Source organism: Lissotriton vulgaris, chromosome 7 (assembly GCF_964263255.1).
Source record: "Lissotriton vulgaris chromosome 7, aLisVul1.2, whole genome shotgun sequence".
Classification (NCBI taxonomy): Eukaryota; Metazoa; Chordata; class Amphibia; order Caudata; family Salamandridae; genus Lissotriton; species Lissotriton vulgaris.
The window spans coordinates 373,455,508-373,479,108 of record NC_141695.1 but is presented as its reverse complement, the minus strand read 5'-3'; the positions used below and the strand labels follow the sequence as shown (position 1 = coordinate 373,479,108).

Here is a 23,601-nt window from a genome sequence, read left to right as displayed (position 1 = left end):
AGTGGTCCAAAGTATGTTTACCGCTAACGTAGCATAACAGCTAAAGGTCAAGTAGTGACCCAAGTCAAAAAGCGAAGGAACAATGCCGCACCTGTGATATGGTCCCGGCTCTGGAAAACGTCAGCGAGAAAGGCGTCCTGCCTTTCTCGCTGACATTTTCCAGAGCCTTTTGACTAGGGTCACTACTTGACCTTTAGCTGTTAAGGAGACCACCCTTGGCCTAGCGAGTTCGCCGTCAATCCTGGTTAGCATAATTTGTTGAATACTTTTGAATAAAGAAGAAGACCTGTTCAAATTACTTTCTCTATTGACTTCATTTAAGTGCACCTTCCATTTTGTTTCTTTGCATTGTGGTAAATTGTACATCCTAAGGCAGCGGATGTTGGACGTGATTGCACCACCTAAGAACATTAAGATCCGTTGTGCTTGTCCTTGTCTGCTGCTTTTGGTCTTTTGGTTATATAGGTCTCGCCTTTGATTAAGTTAAAGCCTTTTGTTTTGCTAATGGTATTGTACAGCAAATTAAATGGCTTTAACTTAACGAAATGTGAGACTTAGTTTTAGTCAGTGTGAGTCAGTCAGTGTGAGTCAGTCAGTGTGAGTCAGTCAGTGTGAGTCAGTCAGTCAGAGTCAGTCAGTCAGAGTCAGTCAGTCAGAGTCAGTCAGTCAGAGTCAGTCAGTCAGAGTCAGTCAGTCAGAGTCAGTCAGTCAGAGTCAGTCAGAGTCAGTCAGAGTCAGTCAGAGTCAGTCAGAGTCAGTCAGAGTCAGTCAGAGTCAGAGTCAGTCAGAGTCAGTCAGAGTCAGTCACAGTCAGCCAGTCACAGTCAGTCAGTCACAGTCAGTCAGTCGGTGTGAGTCAGTCGGTGTGAGTCAGTCGGTGTGAGTCAGTCGGTGTGAGTCAGTCGGTGTGAGTCAGTCAGTCTCAGTCAGTCAGTTAGAGTCAGTCAGTCAGAGTCAGTCAGTCAGAGTCTGTCAGTCAGAGTCTGTCAGTCAGAGTCTGTCAGTCAGAGTCTGTCAGTCAGAGTCTGTCAGTCAGAGTCTGTCAGTCAGAGTCTGTCAGTCAGAGTCTGTCAGTCAGAGTCTGTCAGTCAGAGTCTGTCAGTCAGAGTCTGTCAGTCAGAGTCTGTCAGTCAGTCGGTGTCAGTCAGTCGGTGTCAGTCGGTGTCAGTCGGTGTCAGTCGGTGTCAGTCGGTGTCAGTCAGTCGGTGTCAGTCAGTCGGTGTCAGTCAGTCGGTGTCAGTCAGTCGGTGTCAGTCAGTCGGTGTCAGTCAGTCGGTGTCAGTCAGTCGGTGTCAGTCAGTCAGTGTCAGTCAGTCAGTGTCAGAGTCAGTCAGTCAGTCAGTCAGTCAGAGTCAGTCAGAGTCAGTCAGAGTCAGTCAGAGTCAGTCAGAGTCAGTCAGAGTCAGTCAGTCAGTGTCAGTCAGAGTCAGTCAGTCAGAGTCAGTCAGTCAGAGTCAGTCAGTCAGTCAGAGTCAGTCAGTCAGAGTCAGTCAGTCAGAGTCAGTCAGTCAGAGTCAGTCAGAGTCAGTCAGTCAGAGTCAGTCAGTCAGTCAGTGTCAGTCAGTCAGTCAGTGTCAGTCAGTGTCAGTCAGTCAGTCAGTCAGTCAGTCAGTCAGTCAGTCAGTCAGTCAGTCAGTCAGTCAGTCAGTCAGTCAGTGTCAGTCAGTCAGTGTCAGTCAGTCAGTCAGTGTGTCAGTCAGTCAGTCAGTGTGTCAGTCAGTCAGTCAGTGTCAGTCAGTCAGTCAGTCAGTCAGTCAGTCAGTCAGTCAGTCAGAGTCAGTCAGAGTCAGTCAGTCAGTCAGTCAGCCCCAAGGAATGAGGTCCCCTGGGTCAAAATCAACCCAGAGGGGACAACACATGCCCCCCCCCCCCCTTCCCCATAAATATAGTGCTGGGCATCGGGAGATGAGCTTCCCAGGGCCAAGGCTGGTTTGGGGAGGAGGGGGCCCGTGCTCCCTCCCCTTAAAACATACACAGGGTCCGGGGGGGTGGGGTCCCAGGGGCCAAAAGCAGCCTGGGAAAATAGCCCGCGGTTAGGCTGCCTTTGTGGGTTGGCCACAGGGTCTGGCAGCAGGCTAGGCCCTGCGGCAAACCCCTCCCACCATGCATGGCCAGCGGCGGTTGGATTAACATATGGTAATTAAATTTGACTATGTTTAAAAAAAAAAAACTAGAAATTTACTGGGGGAAAAAACAGTTTACAGGGACTTTACAGATAGAAAATAGCATAAAAAACATAGAAATTGATTGAAAAAAACAAAGGTTACAGTGACATTCTAGCTGTTTTTTTGTTTTTTTTACACACAAAAACCATAGAAATTCACTATAACTCATGCCCCAAGGTAACTATAACTTGCACCCTCGCCATCAGTAATATCATTGATAATTTAAAATTGATGAGTAAACTGTGCATGGCAGAGGCACGAGTTATAGCTACCTTAGGGTACAAGTTCTAGTTCTCTGCAAAGTAGCTCAAGCTGAGTTTTTACACATAAAATCTCTTGAGCACAAAATTGATCCAAAACGCTTTTTACGGTGGTAAAAACTATCCAGCTCAGAAACCCAGACTACTCCCCTTGCTCTTACTGTCACCCAATGTGAAGAACTCACCCTCTACTTTACAGATAAAGCTGAACAAATACACTTTTGGATGCTTAGTAAAAATTCCCAAAATATTCCTCCTGAGACAGAGACCATGACAACTGCTACCCTGGATTTTGTGGTAACAGTGCCTCACAATAATATCACTTCCTCTGGCAAATTGGAAACTTGGACCCTCTTGGAACATAGCTCCTTTAACCACCACCTGGCGAATATTAAATTTGCCCCCCAGTGACTCACATCCCATTCATGTGATTACACAACTTGACGCTTCCATAATTATCAAGAGTATGGATCTAAATGCCCCCTTACAGGAGGGCTTAGTGCCGCAGGAACAGAAAGCCAATACGGACCCCACTAAGCCGTCTAACTTTAGCCCCATCTTGCTGCTTTTCTAAAATTCTGGCAAAGCATGTAAATGGTCAGCTGACCGCCTATGTGGAATCTTAAAATGTTCTCCATACCTCTTAAGCAGGTTTTAAAGCTGGTTTCTCTACTGAATCAACTCTACTTAGAGTTACTGAAATTCAATGGCACCGGTTAAGACTATCTTGCTGGATCGTAGTGCCACGTTTTGTTGAGAGCCTTGCAAGTTGTGGGCTTGGCGAGTTTAGCCTTGCAATGGATCGGATCTTTAACTGACTGAACCTACCAGGTCACCTCTGCGTCGGTCAATTCTAACTCTTATCCGTACCCTTATGGAGTTCCTCAGATGTCTGTGTTGAGCTCACTGCTGTTTAATGTGTAGGTCTGTCCTTTGGCGGATGTTGTTGAAGAGGCTGGTCTTTCCCCCCTTTTCCTATGCCGATGACACTCAGATCATCTTTTCCCTTTTCTCTTCGAAGGGGTCGGACCAATCTGTTCTTCAGTCAGGTTTGAGTAAAGTAGTGTCTTGGATGCAAAATAACCTGCTCAAACTGAACGGGGAAAAGACTGAAGTTATGATCTTCGGGAAAAAACATGATCTTTGGGGTCCTCAACATTGCCCCCCGAAATGGTTGAGTCACCTTTGCCGGTACACCATGTTTGTAATTTGGGCTTCATTAGTGACAAACATCTTTCGATGAAACAACAAGTAACCAAGGTATCCACCATCTGTTTTACCGTCTTAAAATGGCAGATTTTTATTTTATGGATGATTTCCCTCTCTGTTCAGAAAACGGTAGTCCATGCCCTAGTTACCTCTAGGCTGGACTACTGCAATGTTTTGTATCTGGCTCTAATAAAGCTACAACCTAGAGACTTCAAGTGGTGCAGAATGCGGCTGCCAGACTGCTGTGTCATGTGCCTAAATCTTCCTCAGTGGCCGGTTTCCTTCATAACCTTCATTGGCTGATGGTGGAGAACCGAGTAAAATTTGAAGCCCTGTCCTACAAGTTCAAAATTAAAATTTGAGTTGCCCCTAAATATTTACAAAATCTAGTTCAACGTTACCAATCCTCTCGTCTTCTGCGCTATGCCAAGCAGATTAGGTTCTCTGACCCGAAATCCAGACTTGCTTGCATGAGTGGCCGGTACTTTTCTTATTTAGGACCTACCATGTAGATCTCTCTACCGATCTCACTATGTGAGGAAACTGTATATGGTGTATTCTGCAGAAGTTTGAAGACTTGACTCTTCAATTCTTAGATTCCGCCTTGCTTGATCTTAGCTTTGGTATCGGATCGGCGCCGGGAAAGCCCTTGGGGGCAGCTGTGTGCCCTACAAATTCAATTGAATATTAATAATTACTTGTGTTACTTGAAATAACTATAACTGCTGAATTTCTATCGTTTTGGGTGTGCAAAATCTTAACTTAATTCACAACGTTGTTTTTTTTCTATTGAATGAATATATTCAATGATAGTGTTGTAGGAGGATGACTTAGTATATGGTGCACACTTATTCAAGTGGTGCACCATGAACTAATCCGGGCAACCCTTATGGTGATTTTAGTGGTCTTTGATAACTATAGAAAGCTCTCAAAGTGGTAGCTGTGGCGAGCAGCCTTCAGGCTTATCTTGAAGTAGGGAAAAGCAGCTTGTTTTACCAGTGTATCCTGTAGTGAAAGTGAGATGAAAAGAAACCACACAGTGTTTAGAAAAAATAAGTCTATTTATTACAACACAATATCACCAGCACATTGGTATCTCTCCTACCCGGAGATATCAACACAATACACAAGAAAACTTCAAAAGCAATCGGGTAAATAGCACAAAATACAGTGGTCTCTAGCGGGAGACCAAACCATATATTAAGAAAGTGGAATGCAAACTGAAAAAAAGAATGGGACTTGGAACAGAAGACCCAGAGGAGCTGGGGATACAAGGAACCACCCGAGGTAAGTAATCCCACAGAGAATGTCTGCAGAGTGGAAAAACACAGCTGCGTGCCTAATGGAAGCCAATGGAGAAGACGCAGTTGCAGTTTTCACGGAGGACCCTTCCTGGAGGACCCTGAAGAATTCCTTTGGAAGACAGAAGGTTGGATAGTCACCCCAGCCACGGATGCCCCAGGATCCAGGTTACCTACACCTGAGAAGCAGAGTGCATAGGGGTGAAGTGACGTCGGAACCTGCCGTAGACAACAATGGATGACTTTGAAGAAGATGCCACTGGAGAAGACTGTGAAGGAGTGTGGTGGAATGCAAGGGTGGATTCGGGAAGTGAAGAACTTGCAAGCAGAGAGGACAGAGTCTATACCACTCGGAGTTGATCAGGAGGCACAATGCCCACCAATGTCGGCAGGTTCTGAAGAGGTGATGGTGAACTTGTCACAGCAGCTGTGAGGACCAGGCTATGCTGAGGAACACCAGGAGCCCTGCACGTGTTGTCCCACGTCGGAGGTCAGTGTGTAGGTGGTCGGTGTCCACCCGATGCACTAACAAGCCTTGGTAGCCTCAAATGGTGTGGAAGATGAAAAGGGAGAAACGTTGGGACCAGCAAGGTACAAGGGACTCACCAACAGCAGGAGAGTCAGAGCAGGTCCCAAGCAAGCAGGGGAGCCCACTGAAGCAAGAGAGTATCCTCAGGTCAAAGGCACAGGAGTCGCAAGACGACCTTAAGCAGCTCGCCAAAGACGGAGGCCCACGGTGCAGAGGATGCAGTGAGGATGCTTATCTTGGAAGGAAGTAATAATGGAGGCTTGAGCTTCTCGTAGCCCAAAGATCTCTGGAGTGCAAAGCAAACAAGCCTAGGCCATGGCAATTTTGACGCCGTGCACAACGCGACAGGTCAAGTCATGAGGGAGTTGCAGAACCACCACCTGTGTTGCAGAGCCTCAGGAAGTCCAAAGGAGTTGCCTGATTGTTGAGCACCTCCTGAGGCGGAAGCCGGGAGGCTGTAGCATGATATTAAACATTTTGCGCTGTATTACTTCTTAATCCCGTTTTTTAATTGTATTTGCAGCCAAAATCGGCGTTTTACTTATTGCACTGAAATGTTAGCTAAATAGCTTGATTTTAATAAGTGTTAGCTGACTACCTTGCTCCCCCTCATCTCAGCAGCCTAGGACCACTCCCAGCCGAGCATTGACGCTGTGGAGCCTGTCCTCGAGCATAAAAATAGCGGCGGCCATCTTGTGTGTGGGGTAGGATCGAGTGCGCTCTAGTTGCGCATAAAAGGGGATGGCCATGCCTTCGCACAGCGGACGCGCCTGACTCGCGCCGGAGTCGAGCCAGAGTCAGGCCCGTCTACGCCCAGACGAGCCTAGGGCCAGCCACTCTGCCGATTTCACCAGTTACCCTTCGCACTTATTCCAGAGATACACTACTTCGTTTGCGTCCCCTGCCACCCTCATATTGCACCCTGTGTGAGACGGACCTTTTACCTTTCACTTATTGTGCCTTATGTCACCCCCCTAATCAAGTAGTGGGAAAACATACACTACGGCTCGGTCTCTTGAATTGCAGATCTCTTACCAGGCATTCGCTTGAGGTTAATCTCCTCATTCTGGAACAGGAGTTAGACATCCTGTTTCTAACAGAAACATGGCTGACGCAGGGTTCAGAAGCAGATATGGTTAACGCACTTCCTCCTGGCTTTCTTATTCTTTCACAGGATCGACCGTTGGGTCGAGGAGGAGGCGTCGCCATTCTGTTAAAAACTCACTTGCCTGCAAAATTCAGAAAGGCGAGGTGGAAGATTGCGAGAGCTGTAAGTTTTCCTTCCAAATCTCACCTACTGTCGCCATGTCAGGGCTGTTAGTTTATCGCCCCCCAGGAAATAATGGAAATTTCGCTAGTTCACTTACAGAAACGGTAATGGTTGGTGCTGCCTCTGCCACAAATTTCATTGCCTTGGGAGACCTCAATTTCCACTTTGTTGACCAGGAAGAGCGGCTGGCGATTGCCCTCTTACACAACCTTAAAACCTATGGGATGGACCTTATAAACCTGGAGCCCACTCATAACAAAGGCCATTTGCTAGACCCCATCTTTGCTAATATTCCCATCATGAAAGCTTCCCCCCCTATTCCTCTGCCATGGACGGATCACTTCCTGATCCCTTTTACATGGGAAATTAAGTCTGAGAGCACCCCCCCCTCTAGTGTTGGTACTCCTGACAGACCATGGGCCAGGCTATCAGTGGAAAATTTCACTTGTAGTCTGGAAGCCTCACGACCACTACTTTCACAGGACCCTGTTGTAGCCGAAGCAGACCTTTGTAGGTGGATATCGAACACCTTAGACGCCATTCTCCCTATAAGATCGACAGGAGTAAAGGAGAAAAGACTTCACACCGCCCCTTGGTATACACCTGAGCTGAGGGTTATAAGGAGGGCATGCAAAAAATTAGAGCGTGCTTGGAGAAAAAACTGGGAGGTAGCTAGTAAGAAGGAATACCGAACGGCTATGAGGAGCTACAAGATCTCCATCCGGCTGGCTAAAACTCAGTTTTTCGAGGAAAAAATTAATAATGCCTCAAACTCCTCAAGAGAAACTTTCTTGGTGGTTAAAGAACTTTTGAAGGTTCCTACACCTTCTGCCCCCACTGAGAACTTGGAAGCTAAATGCAACAATCTGGCAGAATACTTCCACTCTAAAATTGAAAAAATTCTCATTTCTCTACCCCAGCCCAAGATAGGACCTGAGCTATTGGAGGAGGAAGGTCGTCCTCAGACAACCTTGGAATCCTTTGGGCCAGTCACTAAGGATGAAGTCTTTAAAGTTCTATGCTCTATCAAGAGTGGCTCCCCCCAGGATGCTGCCCCCATGAGGATCCTTAAACAGGTTGCCCCTTCCATCGTGGAGCCCATCACCGAAGTTATCAACGCCTCATTAGGTACGGGTATGGTTCCAACTAATTGGAAGAGTGCAATAGTGAAAGCCCTCTTAAAAAAACCCTCCCTAGACCCCCTAGACATGGCCAATTACAGGCCTATCTCGCTCCTCCCAGGACTGAGTAAAATCGCGGAAAAATTAGTTAACTCTCAGTTATCTAATTTTGTTGAGTCCTATGGCGTGTTAAGAAGTTCTCAAACAGGTTTTCGCCCGGGTCAAGGCACTGACACCGCCTTGTTGGCAGTCATGGAGGAGACACGCTGCATTTTGGATTCCGGGGGATCAGTGGCAGTGATCCTCCTGGACCTGAGTGCAGCGTTTGACACTGTTAACCACCAAGTGTTACTCCAGAGACTGTCGGATGCCGGAGTGATGGGGACAGCGCTGAATTGGCTTAGGTCATTCCTCAGCGATAGATCTTTCCAGGTTTGGGAAGGGGGCGCACGATCGGCATCCACTCACCTCCACTGTGGCGTGCCTCAGGGCTCCTCCCTGAGCCCTACACTATTTAACTTGTATATGGCTCCCTTGGAGGAAGTGGTGGCCCCATTCAACATCAAGATCGTGAGCTATGCCGACGACACCCAACTGGTGTTCGCCCTCTCCCAATCCATAGAAAACTCCCAGATACTTCACGCCTGCCTCTCAAAGGTCCATGCCTGGATGGGGGACTCAGCACTCAAACTGAATGGGTCCAAAACAGAGATTATGCTTATGGGACCAAAAAAACCCTCTCTCCCCTGCTTGGCCTGGCCCAGTTGCCTAGGTCCTCTTCCTGAACCAAAGGCTGAGATCAAGAGCCTGGGCATTTGGTTGGAACAAGATCTCTCTCTCAGAACCCAGGCTTCCAAATTAGCGGGTGCCTGTTTTGGTCTCCTCCGATCGGTACGTAAGGTACTACCCCTCATTCCATTTCTATCCAGGAAGCTCTTAATCCAGGGCCTAATTATGTCTAGATTAGACTTCAGTAATGCGATCTACCTCGGTGCCCCTGAGAGCACTCTGAACAGACTCCAACAAGTTCAGAATGCGGCAGCACGAATGCTTTACAACATCCCTATGTCTCGTTCTGCAAAACCAGCACTGAGGGCGTTACACTGGCTGCCAATACGGGAAAGAGTGAAATTTAAATCCCTTTGCCTTGCACATAAAATCTTGCAAGGCAAAGGCCCCCCCATCCTTTCAAAGATGGTGATCCCGTATAAAGCCAGTAGAACCTTACGCTCAGACCAGCAACACCTGACTGTTGTCCCTAGGGTAAAAAAAGCCCGATCAGGAGGAAGGAGATTCTCCTTTAACGTCGCCACCCTCTGGAATGCCCTCCCTCTAGGTCTACGCGCTAAACCTTGTCTTCTGCGCTTTCGAAAACAACTCAAAACTTTCCTCTTCTGTTAACCGGTTCGGTCTTTGCTACTTCTGATACTCTCTGTTGGCAAAGCGCTGGGATGCTCCAGGGTAACCGTGCGCTGTACAAAACCGATTTAATAATAATAATACAGGAGCAGCAGACCGGTCAGCTTCGTTGCCGTGCCTGCAGATGCAGGTGAGTGACTCCTTACCTCCAAGGGAGACTTCGTGGGTGTCCTTGATGCCCACAGCTCTGTTGAAGAACCTGGATGAAGCACAGACGACAAAGAAGACTTGAAGAAATGCGAGACCAGGAGCAGCAGGAGTCTTTCTGGGTGCGGTCTCTGTTCCAGTTGCTGTCCCAAGGACTCCAAGTGTCCAGACGATTCAAGAGCTATATAGTTTTAGAGTTGAGTCTTGTCCCACGACGAATCTAAGGACCCACCCACAGGGGAGCCCTTAAGTACACTAAGGAAAGGTTTGCAACAACTCTGGGTCCTCTACCAGAGGAGGGGCTGGACAGAGGGGAGGATACTCCCATGTTCTTTATACCGTTTCGCGCTAGAGCAGAAACCAAGGTTTCCTGAACTGGCTCAAACTGGAGTATGCAAGGAGGCCACCAAATATGCCCTTCAACGCAGTTTGGTGGGCTGGCAAGCGTCCCTACCCCAATACACAAAGTCCTGTTTGGGAGGTGGTCACTCCTCCATGTGACAGGAAACCTATTGTTCTACTTTCCCCTGCTCAGGTTTGGCTCATCAGCAGGAGGGCAGAATTGTGTCAGCCATCGTCAGCAGCACTAGCTTGGTTGCAGATCCTGAAAGTCTGTTACAGGGAGTACAGGGGTGTCCCCCAAGGAGCCCCCAGTCCAGTACTTGGGATCATACATCCAACACTGGTGTTGGTGTATGATTCCAACATGTTTGACACCAACCATGGCCAGGTTTGATGCAGTCACTATATAGTTAGGCATCTCGTAATGACGGATGGCCACTATATGTCTAAAAACGGTTGACAGCACATACAAAGCCCGGAGAAACGACCCGAGGTTTTTAGGGGTGTCTTGCTCATACAGGGGCACCCTCACACTTATAACCAAGCACCCTGCCCTCAGAACTTAAGAGCCATAGATTTTAAGCGCAGTGACCTCAGATATAAGGAAACCTATATCTGTTGTGAGAGGTGCAAGCACAAACACACACGCTGCAATGGCAGGACTGTTATCGTAGCTTATGTCGACTTCCATGAGTGGCACAATGCATACCTATGCCCTTGGTACCTTAGTACCACATGCTACGGACTTACAAGGGTACACCAGTAGCCAATTATGGAGGTGCCAGACTACTTATTTCAATTTAGGGGAGAAAGTACAGTTGCTGGGGTACTGAATAGCAGGATCCCAGCAGTTTAAGTCAAAAACACACCAGGCACAATGTGGGGGTAACCATGCTAGAAGGATCCTACCTTCCTAAAGGTGTGTTCTATATTTATTGAGTGATGTTGGACAGCTGTTTCCTGCACTGAAAAAGTGAGCAACAGCCCTGAGATGCACATTGATGAGTTAGAAAATGTTAAGTTCCTATTCATTAAAGAGATGGGTTTTCAATTTCTTTCTGAATTGCAGGAGGGGAGAAGCAGCTCCAGTGGAAATATTTTTTGGTGTTCATGGGTTAGATGCACAAGCTGCACCCTCTCTCACTCAAACTCATGCAATATGGCAAATGGAGGAAGATTTGTGAAAATATTTTGAGTAACAGGCATAAGACCTACCAGCAGGCAAGAGAGGTCAACTTCCGTGAGATTTAACAGACTACATTTAAGTTGCGTGCCAGGTTACTTAATACACGGAACCCAATGCAGATTGCCCTAGGTGTTGGCACGATAAAGCAGGAATTCTACATATGTTAAGTAGCACTAGATACATGTAACAACAAGTCACTGGGTAAATTGCGATTTACATGGGACAGGACAACATATGTAATTTATATAAATATAAATTCAAGAAACTAAACAAAGCTATGAGAAGGGCTGCAGATCTTTGAGAGTATGTGTTCTCTTGATTTAAGCCATGGGTTCAATAGCGTAGACTTATTTTGAGAAGTAGGTAGGTTTTTCACAGTTTCTTTATAAGGTAGGACATCACATTGTAAACCATTTAGCTCCCTATATTTTGACATGCATTATTCGATGTCTGGGTTAAGTAATATGTTGTGTCTGTAATTTTTTTAAATAAGTCTTAATTTAAAATAGACACAGGAAAACGTTTTATACATTAGCCCAGGGTCATGTTTTAGGGCTATTCCAGATGCAAAAGAGATCTTCCTAACAGAAGAAAGTCTGAAGGGTTTGCGTGAGGAGGTGAGATTTGAAGTAGCGAAAAAACTAGCGCTGTGAATGAGCGTAGATTTTTGGACCACAAAATGAATGCAGTAAAATATTTCAGAAGGAATACAATAGCTTCCAGCTATGCCGCTCCCACTCCTAACATAAAATGATCAATCAGAATGGATATCAGACCTGGTGCCTGAAGTCTTCACTGTACCAGAGGAGAAACGTATTTCCTTCTCTTGCCAGATGTCCTCCCCGTCAGAACCATCGTCATCCTCGTCATCAAACTGCTGAATCCGCTCTTTGCAGCAGATATCAAAGAGGTTGGCATTTGGCTGCAGGCAGAGAGACAGGATAAGGAAATATCACAGGGAAAAACACACAGTTTGAAAATATCTCAAGAGAACTAGAAGAGCTCATTAAAGTACTTACGCTGTCATCATCAGCATGGAGAGAAAATGTAATGTTGGCTGTTTTATCAAAGGGAGCACTGTAAAAAAAAAAAAAACAGATATATGGTATTAAATGGCATCAAGGAAAAAAAAGGGGAGAGTGTGGTATTAGTGACTGGTCACCAAAAGTGTAAGTGGGAAATCATCAATCAAGAAAAGCTTGAGTAATCCAACTGTGGGAGAACAGCTGCATGAACACTGTGGGTCAGTGGCACATTGGAGGAGCTATTAAATGTGCCCAGCACTCCTTTCAAAACAACTCAATTATTCATTTTGTCATGCTAGAAACAGCAATGGCAGTCATAACGTTCCTTATATGGTAGCATAATTTGAACGTCATCTAAGTAGCCACAGCTTTCAGGTAAAAAATCTGCGATGTCACTTACACATTTAACTTTGAATGGTTTACCACCAAATAACCAATTTGAAAGGTTAAAATGTAGACAATGTCAACTGTATGGAGTTAAAAAGAAATTATTCAAACTATCCAAGAGGCAATCCGATTAGGATGTTCCTTCAGATAATAATCTTTCGTAACTTGCCTCCTCCTAGAAACAATATCATGTGTCATCATTAGAAGTAGTTTTGCCGTTTGACGAATTCAAAATTAAAAAAATATTAAAGAAAGAAATGAGGGATGTAGGAGTTCAATTGATGAAACTCAAAAATGCATCAAGTCAGATGTAAGGTTGTCCTCTTGAAAATATCAGGTCAATGTCTTGGGCGTTAGTACTGAGCAGCATGTCAGTCGACTTCATAGACTGCAACTGCAAGACTAAAATCGAAACAAGCAGTGCAATCACAAGAGATGTTGGACAGAGTGAATGCAAATACTATCCGAAGCCTTATGGGAACATGGTGCAGAGTCTACTGCTTTGAATGAACTGCACAATGGAGGGGAAGCTACAACATGATAAAAGGAATAGGCAGCTAGTGAAGAGGTTTGCAATTGTCTTGAATCTAAGTCTTTAGCATGTTAAATATGTGGTACAGCCTATTAATTTAACTGACAGAGGCCCAGTGCCTTTTCCCAATGGTACTGCAGGTAATAATTCTCAGGCACAAGTTACTGTAACAATGTACCATTTGAATGTTTAGGCCAGAGCAGGATGACTATGGCCTCGTTTTAGACCCCATACACATGTACTTTCAATAGAAAAGCACTCCAAAAAGAAAGGTTTCTATACAGCTGCTTCTTTTCCTACCCAAAAAAGCATCTCAATCAATACACCCACACAGTGATCAGGTGCGGTATGAAGGCTGTAGTAGGGACCCTTCTACGGTCTTATTTAATGCGTAAAAATACCATGCATATATTTAACCCATGCAGAGGAGAGGCTATGTCCGTTGTGTGAGGCTTTTCAGGATTTCAAACACTACACCTTTGCCATTTGTAGGCAATTCGAGCAAGAGAAAAGGAAAAAGTACTGGGTAGATGATTCATGTTTCAAGAGAACAACAAATGTAGCTTGTAGTAAGTACCATTGCAGATGATACCCTAAAGAGCAGAAATGTAGTCCCCAAAAAAAAAAATAGTCTACTATGGCATCAAAGGGCCCATAATAAGTAAGAAGCATGGGCAAGTTTTATGAAAGCATGTGTGCGCCAACGTAAAGCACTTTGACCACACAGAGCTGTCAAGAAATTGCCAAAACAAGTTGTTTGCTTCACGTGGTTGAACTCAAGTAGTCAATACTTTGAGCCCCACAACAATAAACCAACCCAGCAGCTCAGTATACAAAACTAAATTGTGATTAAACCAAATAACGAATTACAAAATATGGGCTTCATATTGGAGAGTTCATAGCCTGGTACCAAACAGCTTTCCAGGTGGTTAGAACAAACACCCATAATAGAATACCAAGTGCCCATAACAGTTAGCATTTATCAGTATAAGCACTACAGTTAACTGTTCTTGTCCTCTCAGAGGAAAGCAATAGAATCAATCTAACACTCTGATGTGGGCACTGTAGAATAGATCTATTAGCGACTGAAGAGCATACATCTAGTTTACTAAGACGCATTCAAAACACAAACATTCTTATACGGTCAACAGCTTTAAATTAGCCATAGAAGACTAAAAAGCTTGTCACGTATACAAAATATGAATGCCAAGCTTTGTTCACAAATAAATCTAACAGCAAATCAGCTGTAGCACTTTAACACTTCGATCTGTGATCCCTACTGATTGTCAGTGTAGACTTTTCATAATATGGACACCAGATCACTAATAAATGATATATTTCAACCTGCTGACTAAAGAAAAAGGCAACACCTTTTTCAAATGTGTTGTCAGCAGCACAAGCAACGTGAAATACACCAAATATCCTGCAATGAGTGGCATGGCTCCCTTTTCAGACAGGACATGCAATGTTGTTGTTCAAAATGATAGCTCAGATCCCTTTTATTCAGTCAGAATTTAGAGGACGTCGACCTTGGCAAAAGACATGACTGAGACACACAGACACAGACACACAGAGACACACAGACACAGACACACAGAGACACACAGACACAGACACACAGAGACACACAGACACAGACACACAGAGACACACAGACACAGACACACAGAGACACACAGACACAGACACACAGAGACACACAGACACAGACACACAGAGACACACAGAGACACACACAGAGACACAGACACACAGAGACACAGACACACAGAGACACAGACACAGAGAGACACACACACACACACACACACACACACACACACACACACACACACACACACACACACACACACACACACACACACACACACACACACACACACACACACACACACACACACACACACACACACACACACACACACACACACACACACACACACACACACACACACACACACACACACACACACACACACACACACACACACACACACACACACACACACGATCTAGTTAAGTCTGTTCTTCCACAGAAAGTGTTCTTTGGTTTGCTAATAACTTTCGTTCCATTTGACAAACCTTCACAACACTTTCCAAAACAACAAAAAAGTTAATCCTCTTCAGGCGCTTCCTGAAATGTTTCAGGGTGATCCGTTAAGAGTAGCTGAGAAAAAAGGGAGGGTCCCAAAATGTAAAATTCCCATGCATTTTCCATAGACTTCTTGAACACAGGCTACAGCAAAATCTGATAAACGGAATTTAACAAATTTGGCAGGAAGCTAGACATTGGTACGGAAAATGTGCTTTTTGTCATTGGGTGTAAATTCGTTCAGGAGTTTGAGAAATTTAGCGTAATAAATAATTGTATGCCTAAATGGATGGGTCCGCAAGAGTTTCCAGAGAATCGCGCTAGACCACCAGTTTGAAAATGGAGCGTTCTGATTGACCTAGAGAGCTGGACTAATCACTGACTGGCTGCCAGCAACCTGAATTTTTGTTTTGCTGGCAGCCATTAGGGGACTGTCCCGTCCTGAAGAACAAGTTACTTACCTTTGGTAACGATATATCTGTAAGAAACAGTAGTTAGTATTAGATTCCTTAACTTAGAATATCCCCAGGCGTCAGACTGGATCCAGAACTTTATGCGTAGCAGTACCCTTGCGCGTCGGTAGGCGTCGTCTGCGGCTCCGCGTCCGTTGTCGGCGCTGTCGGAGTACTTAGACGCCGCCTCCGCGTGCTGACGTCAGTTCTTAGACACAGTTTTTCCCCGCCAGAAACGCTGAGCCATGTTAAAAACCAACACTGGTGCCATTGAAACTAGGGTCCTGAAAGGGGATGACCTTAGCCCTAGATATCGGTTCGCAGAACGGGGAGGATGGGTGGGGCAGTAAGCAATCTAATACGAACTACTGTTTCTTACAGATCGAATATGCTACTTACCAGTATGCATCTGTTCTTGGCATGTAGGGCTGCTGACATTCCTATCTGTGCATAGATTGCCGCGTAGTGTTGGGTCCGGATGATTGCACATTGTTGTCCTGGAAGAGTCTTCGAAGTATCACAAGATAGGTGGCTCCTCCCCTGGACTACAGTGCGCATGGGCATCGACTCCATCCCTAGATTGTTTTTAGCCATTGTGGCCAAGATGGAGTGAAACTCAGTGAATGGTGACCATGCTATGAGTATATGTGAATACTGCAGCTACTACAGGCGCCGGGGAGGAGGGCGGGCGATATGAATGTCAGCAGTCCTACATGCCAAGAACAGATGCATACTGGTAAGTAGCATATTCGGTTCGAGGCATGTGGGCTGCTGAATTCATATCTGTGCATAGAATACATAGCAGTCCCTCCATTAGCGGCGGCCGCCCGTGCCAGCTGCAGCAGTTTGGAAAAGTGTCTTGAGAACAGCCTGCCCTACAGCTGCCTGCTGTTTGGAGTGCACATCAACACAGTAATGCATAGTAAATGTGTGTGTGGTAGACCATGTGGCTGCTCTACATATGTCTTCCAAAGGAATGTTTCCAAGGAATGCCATAGAGGCCCCCAACTTTCTGGTGGAGTGGGCTCTTGGCGGAATGGTAAGAGTGCGTTTTGCTTTTATATAGCAGATCTGGATACATTTAACGATCCACCTAGCAATACCAGCCTTGGAAATAGGGTTACCTTTGTGGTGTGGTGCAAAGGCGACAAAGAGTTGCTTAGTTTTCCTAAAATCCTTGGTCCTATCGATGTAATACATTAGGGCCCGTTTAACGTCAAGGGTATGGAGCATCCGCTCCGCCAGTGACTCAGGATTTTGAAAGAAAATAGGTAATTCGATTGTTTGGTTGATGTGGAACTGAGACACAACCTTGGGTAGAAACTTTGTGTTAGTGCAAAGCACCACCCTGTTGGAATGAATTTGGATAAATGGCTCTTGGATTGTGAGGGCTTGCAATTCACTAACCCTCCGTAGCGATGTAATTGCTATGAGGAAAGCCACTTTCCATGTCAAGAACTGAATCTCGCAGGAATGCAGTGGTTCAAAGGGAGGACCCATCAGCCTGGTAAGGACCACATTGAGGTTCCACTCAGGAGCTGGTGGAGTCCGTGGCGGAATGACTTGTTTGAGCCCTTCCAGAAAAGCCTTGCTGGCAGGCACCTTAAAGAGGGAGAGGTGCTGCCTATTTTGGAGATAAGCGGCCATTGCAGACAGATGAATGCGAATGGAAGCATAGGCCAGATTACACTTGTACAGATGGAAAAGGTAACAGATGATGTTCTGAATAGAAGCATCCAGCGGGTTAATGTTGTGGTCTGCACAATAAATGACAAACCGCTTCCATTTTGCCGCATAGCTGGCTCTAATGGTGGGCTTCCTTGCCTCCCGAATGATGTCCATACAGTCGGAAGGTAAGTGCAGGTAGCCAAACTCTAGGACTTCAGGAGCCAGATCGCCAGGTTGAGCTGTTGCGGATCTGGGTGCTGAATGCCGCCATGGATCTGCGTCAGAAGGCTGGGTGTGAGACGTAGCCTCTGATGCGGTACCACGGACAGTTCTAGAAACGTGGTGTACCATGGTTGGCGAGCCCACGTTGGAGCAACCAGGATGAGAGTCATCGAGTGCTGCCTGAGCTTGCGTGCCATCAGTGGAATCAGAGGTGCTGGGGGAAAAGCGTACGCAAATTTGCCTGACCAGTTCATCCATATCGCATTGCCCTGCGACTGTGGGTGTGGGAACCTGGTGGCGAAGCTTTGGCATTTTGCGTTCTCCTTTGTGGCGAACAGGTTTATCTCTGGATGACCCCACCTTTGGAAGTACGGCTGGAGTACTGATGGATGTATCCCCCACTCGTGCATCTGGTGGCTGTGCCTGCTGAGCAGGTCCGCCATCTGATTGTCCTTGCCCGGGAGATGCTCTGCCATGAGGAAGATGTTCCTCTGAATGGCCCACTTCCACATGCTCTGAGCCAGATGAGACAGCTGCGGAGAGTGTGTTCCTCCCTGCTTTTGAATGTAGTACATCGCCGTCATGTTGTCCGTCCGAATCAACACGACCTTGTTGCACAGATGTACCTTGAATGCTTTTAATGCCATGAAGATCGCCATCAGTTCCAGAACATTGATGTGCATCTTTCCCTGTTGTTGCGTCCATAGTCCCTGCACAGTGTATTGGAGTACATGCGCTCCCCATCCCTGGAGAGAAGCGTCCGTCGTCAGGATAATCTGTGGCACAGGCTCCTGGAACGGTCGGCCCTTGCAAAGGTTTCGTGGATTCCACCAATGCAGAGAGTTGTATGCCCGACCGCTCACCAAAACTAGGTCTTTCAACTGGTTGTGAGCCTGAGTCCACTGACGTGCTAAGCACTCCTGAAGCGGACGCATATGTAGTCTTGCGTGCGGGACAATGGAGATGCAGGAGGCCATCATGCCTATCAACTGCATGAACACTCTTGCTGGAAGCGAGTGTTGAGGTCTGAATTTTTGGATCATGACTGAATGCTGCTGACTCTCACTGAATTTGGCTGTGCTGTGGCCGCCAGAGTGTCTATGGTCGCACCCAGATACTGCCGTATGTGGGCGGGCTGGAGGTGGGATTTTGTGTAATTCAGTGAGAATCCCAGATCGTGCAGGAGGTGAATGGTGTGGGACACGTGGTCGGCACACTGCTGGGCTGACTTCGCTTGGATGAGCCAGTCGTCCAGATAGGGGTAGACGTGGATGTTTTGACGTCTCAGATGTGCCGCCACCATCGCCAGGCACTTCGTGAACACCCTGGGTGCCGTGGTGACCCCAAAAGGCAAAACCCTGAATTGGTAGTGCTGGTTTTGGATGGTGAACTGGAGGTATTTTCTGTGTGAAGGATGTAGTGGAATGTGAAAGTACGCATCCTTCAGGTCCAAAGTTGCGAGAAAGTCCCCCTGTTGGAGCAGCGGGAGCACTTGCTGCAGTGTAAGCATGTGGAAGTGCTCTGACAGGATGTAAAAGTTGAGGGGCCTGAGATCCAGGATGGGCCTGAGGGACCCGTCCTTTTTTGGAATCAGGAAGTACAGGGAGTAAACTCCTGTGCGTCTCTCCTGCATGGGCACATGCTCTATTGCCCCTTTTTGCAGCATGACGTTGACCTCCTGCTGCAATAAGTGCAAGTGTTGGCATAAGTAGTCTGGGTGTTGCCTTTGTAGAACTGCGCGGACTGCGAAAGCTGACCCCTTGAGGTGCCTCTGGTATTGGAGCGACGAAAGGACCCACCCCGAAACTGCTGGGACTGCAAGGCACCCATGGATTTTGCAGTGTCAGTGTCCTTTTTCATATTTTCAAGGGTGGTATCAACCTCCGGGCCAAACAGGTGATCTGGGTTGACTGTTTGGTTCAAGATGGTGGTCTGGATGTCTGGCTTGAATCCAGATATTCTTAGCCAGGCATGTCTCCGAAGCATAACACTAGTGTTAATGGCGCGTGCAGCGGTGTCAGCCGCGTCCAGAGCGCACTTTATGGAAGCGTTGGAGATCAGCTTCCCCTCCTGGATTAGCATCTCAGCCCCTTCCTTATATTGATCAGGCAGGTGTTGCAAAAGGGTCTCTAGGGTATCGTAGTGAGCCCCGTCATAACGCGCCAGGAGCGCCTGTGTGTTTGAGATGCGCCATATGTTAGCTGCCTGCGCTGCTACCCTCTTCCCTGAAGCCTCAAAGACCTTGGATTCTTTGTCTGGGGGAGGAGCATCACCCGTAGTCTGAGAATTGTCCCTCTTCCGGGCATTCGAGACAACCAGGGAGTCCAGAGGCAACTGTCCTTTAATTTAAGTAGGATCCGTAGGCGCCGCCTTGTACTTTTTGTCAATCCTCGGGTTGATGACTCTCGCCCTGGTGGGTTCTTTGAAGACCTCAGCAGCGTGCTTCAAAACGCCCTTCAGCATTGGCAGAGTTTTCACAGTCTTTTCAGACACAGAAAAGGTGTCAAAGAGGAAATCTACGTCCACAGTGTCAGCATGCAGCTGGACATTGTGATTGGCTGCTGCCCGCTCAATGAGGGCATTGAAAGCCGCAGAGTCTTCAGTGGGTGAAGTCTTAGCAGAGAAGAGCTGAGGGTCTTGTCCTGAATGTGGATCCCCAGGCTCACCACCGGCAGACCAGGGCTCTGTCACGTCCTCTGGGTCTGTGTAGACTAGATAGCTATATTCATCCTCGTCATCGCCCTCACCAGCGTCCACGTCGGAGTAAGTGGGCGAGACCTCGTGAGCTTGTGGTGAAATGGGTTCCACCAAGGCTGGGGTACCAGCAGAATCCATCTTCCTCTTTAGGGGGATTTTGTATGACTCCAATTGGGGTTCTGGGGTGATTTTCCTCTTCAGGAGGGAAAGCCTGACCGTTTCGGCGTCAATGAAATGTTCTTGACGCTCCTACTCTGAAAGTTGTCGAGGCCGCGTGCCATGGACCGCTAACGATGCCTTAGGCGTCGAAGAGACCTTCTCTGGCACGCCGGCCCCCGGTTTAGCTGCAAAAGCCTTCGGTGCCATCTTAGGCGGCAAGGTAAAGAGAATCGGCGTGGACGCCTTTGCCGGTTTCTCCAGAGGCTTGGCAGGCGGAGGGTCCTTCGGCTCGACTGCCGCGGTGCCGTCCCTCATGCGCTACAGGGACTCAGTGACCTTCTTTGTGAACGCGGCAGATGGACGTGCCGGTTCGACGGAGTCCTTAGAGGTCGGTTTCGGAGTGGAGTCCTTCAAGGCCACTTTCGGTGTCGACACTCGGCGCAGCTCCCTTGGCCCTGTCGTGTGGAAGCGGGGCAGAGAGGGCCTTCGGGTCATCGGGCCGCTTCTTCGGGTCTGCAAGAGACTTTTTCGGCTCGTCGACAGTCTTCTAGTGATCGATCCGACCCTTGCCGGCGTCGATTGTCTTCGGCGTCGATGCGACCGTGTCTAACCCCTTCACCTTTGTCTTCGACGCAGTAGCCTTCGGCTCGGCCATCTTGACTTGGCCCTTCGGCTCGACGGCCATCTTAGGTTTCTTCGGCGCTGAGGCCTCCGAAGTCTTCGATCTGACCAATGCGATGCGCACTTTCGGTTTCGATATCTGCCCCTGCGCAGTATCTGGCGTCGAGACCGTAGATTTCACTTTCGGTTTCATTTTCACCGGGAGTGACTCGGTACCAATGTTCGTGGCCGGGCCTGCAGACGGGGCCGAGGAACTCATATCAAGGTCTTGGGTAAGGCCCGAAGGCGTCCCCTCGACCTGGGCCTTATCGATCGGCATGGCCCCAGAGTCAGTCTGAGGAATCTCCTCGTCCGAGCTATCCTCTATGGCCCCAAGGGCCCCGTCGTCGTCTCCTACCTCCTCGACGACTTCTCCGCTTTCGAAAGCTTCGGCCCCTGCGTCGTAGTCTTCCTCGACATCCGACGCGGGGTTAGATTCTGAGACGTCCTGGATATCTTCATCCTCGACCTCCCCAGCATCGAAAATGTCCGTAGGCGCCGGTGCAGATTGCTGGGTCTCCAGGCGCGCAGCTCGACGGAGCTTGAGTGTCTTCTTGGACCGGAATCTCGAACAGGCCATACACTTGGCCTCATCGTGGTCCGGCGACAGGCACTTGTTGCACACCAGGTGGACGTCGATGTGTGGGTACTTCGAGTTACACACCGGACATCTTTTGAATGGACTTCGGTCCATGATGAATGGTCGATGAGTCTGGAGCGTCGACAAGGCCCTCCGCGCCGAAAGCACGCGCAAGTACAGAGCTCGGCTCGGAGCCGAGGAAAAGTTGTTAAGCCGAACGCAAGACAATACCGACGTAAGACTAAAGACCTTTTGGTCTCAATGAAAGTTTAATGTTGATTCTTATCGATTCCGACAAGAGGGAACCAAAGACATCCGAACCCAATGGCGGAAAAAAACAATCTGGGGATGGAGTCGATGCCCATGCGCACTGCAGTCCAGGGGAGGAGCCACCTATCTCGTGATACTTCGAAGACTCTTCCAGGACAACAATGTGCAATCATCCGGACCCAACACTAGGCGGCGATCTATGCACAGATATGAATTCAGCAGCCCACATGCCTCGAACATATCGTTACCAAAGGTAAGTAACTTGTTCATCTGAAAGAAACAGGTTAGTATTAGATTCCTTACCTTAGAATAGATACCCCAGCAATACCAACCCCGGTGGTGGGTCTGCAAACCAATAATCACACCAGAAAGTACTGGAGGACAGAGCGGCCAAAGAAGCCATCCCTCCGGACTTGGCTGTCCAGGCAGTAGTGTCTTGCAAACATGTGCAGCGAGGCCCATGTAGCTGCGTGACAAATGTCCTGCAAGGGGACTCCCCGGCCCAGGGCAGTAGTAGCCGCCGTGGCCCGAGTGGAATGGGCCCTCAGCCCAACAGGAGGCTCCTTCTTTGCCAAGGAGTAACAAGCCTTGATACACAAAACGACCCACCGAGAGATGGTCCTCTTGTGCACCGCCCGACCTTTCTTAGCGCCCACGTAACCAACAAAGAGTTGGTCATCCACCCGGGACTGGCGTGTGCGATCCAAATAAAATGAAATCGCACGTTTTGGGTCCAGACGGTGGAGGGAGGGAGGGAGGGAGGGATGCGGAGGTGGAAAGAAGGTGGGCAAGGTGATGGACTGCCCGATGTGGAAGGCCGTGACAAACTTGGGCAGGAAAGAAGGTTTAGTCCGCAACACAGCCTTGTCCGGATGGACAGAAAGGAAAGGAGGTGTGGATGAAAGAGCCTGGAGCTCACTCACTCTCCTGGCAGAGGTGATGGCAACCAGGAAAGCAGTCTTCAATGTAAGAAGGCGGAGAGGACAGTTGTGAAGTGGCTCAAAGGGAGCGCACATCAGAAAAGTAAGGACAAGGTTCAAGTCCCACTGAGGCATCACAAATGGAACGGGAGGAAACATGTGTGTGATGCCCTTCAGAAAACAAGTTACAGTAGGGGACTTGAACAAGGAAGGTTGATCAGGCAGCCTCAGAAAGGCTGAAAGGGCAGAAAGGTAGCCCTTGTAAGTGCCCAGAGCAGATCCCTGCTGGGCAAGAGAAAGGAGGAAGAGAAGAACCTCAGAAATTGGGGCAGAGAGAGGATCCACAGCCTTTGCTGTGCACCATGCCACAAATTTGTTCCACCTGCAGGCGTATCCCGACTTTGTGGAGGGACGCCTGGCTGGCAGAATAACATTACAGACTTCAGGAGGCAAGTCATATGGCCTCAACTGTCGCCGCTCAATCTCCAAGCATGGAGGTGGAGACTGGACAGGTGGAGGTGGAGACTGGACAGGTTCGGGTGGAGGACCGTCCACTGCTGCTGCGACAGAAGGTCCTTCTGAAGAGGCAGATTAACCGGGGGATCGACTGACATACTGAGTAGCTCGGGATACCAGTACCTTCGTGCCCAGTCCAGAGCCACAAGGATGACTTGTGCCCGGTTGCGTTTGATCTTCTTCAGCTCTCTGGGCAGAAGTGGTATAGGTGGAAAGGCGTACAACAGACCGAAACTCCACTCGCGACGAAAAGCGTCGCCGAGCGAGTGCCGCCTTGGAAACTCCAACGCGCAGAACTGACAACATTGCGTGTTCTCTTCTGTGGCAAATAGATCTAACCAAGGTTCTCCCCACTGCAGAAAGAGGCCTTGCACCATGTCAGAGTTCAGACGCCATTCGTGATCCATCATGCACCGTCGGCTGAGTTCGTCCTCCCTGGTGTTCAGAGAACCTGCCAGGTGTTGAACCACCA

General features: G+C 48.0%; 1 protein-coding gene across 4 annotated transcripts in view; it reads right to left on the bottom strand.

Moving 5' to 3' along the window:
- Positions 1–23,601, bottom strand: part of PPP6R1 (protein phosphatase 6 regulatory subunit 1) — a 1,178,344-nt gene that overhangs the window by 431,174 nt on the left and 723,569 nt on the right. For all 4 annotated transcript variants that reach the window (XM_086930305.1, XM_086930304.1, XM_086930307.1 and 1 more), the window contains exons 16-17: positions 11,969–12,026; positions 11,726–11,871 (exon numbers count right to left, since the gene is read on the bottom strand). In XM_086930305.1, the coding sequence (XP_086786431.1) occupies positions 11,726–11,871; positions 11,969–12,026 (204 nt within the window). The remainder of the gene's footprint in view (positions 1–11,725; positions 11,872–11,968; positions 12,027–23,601) is intronic.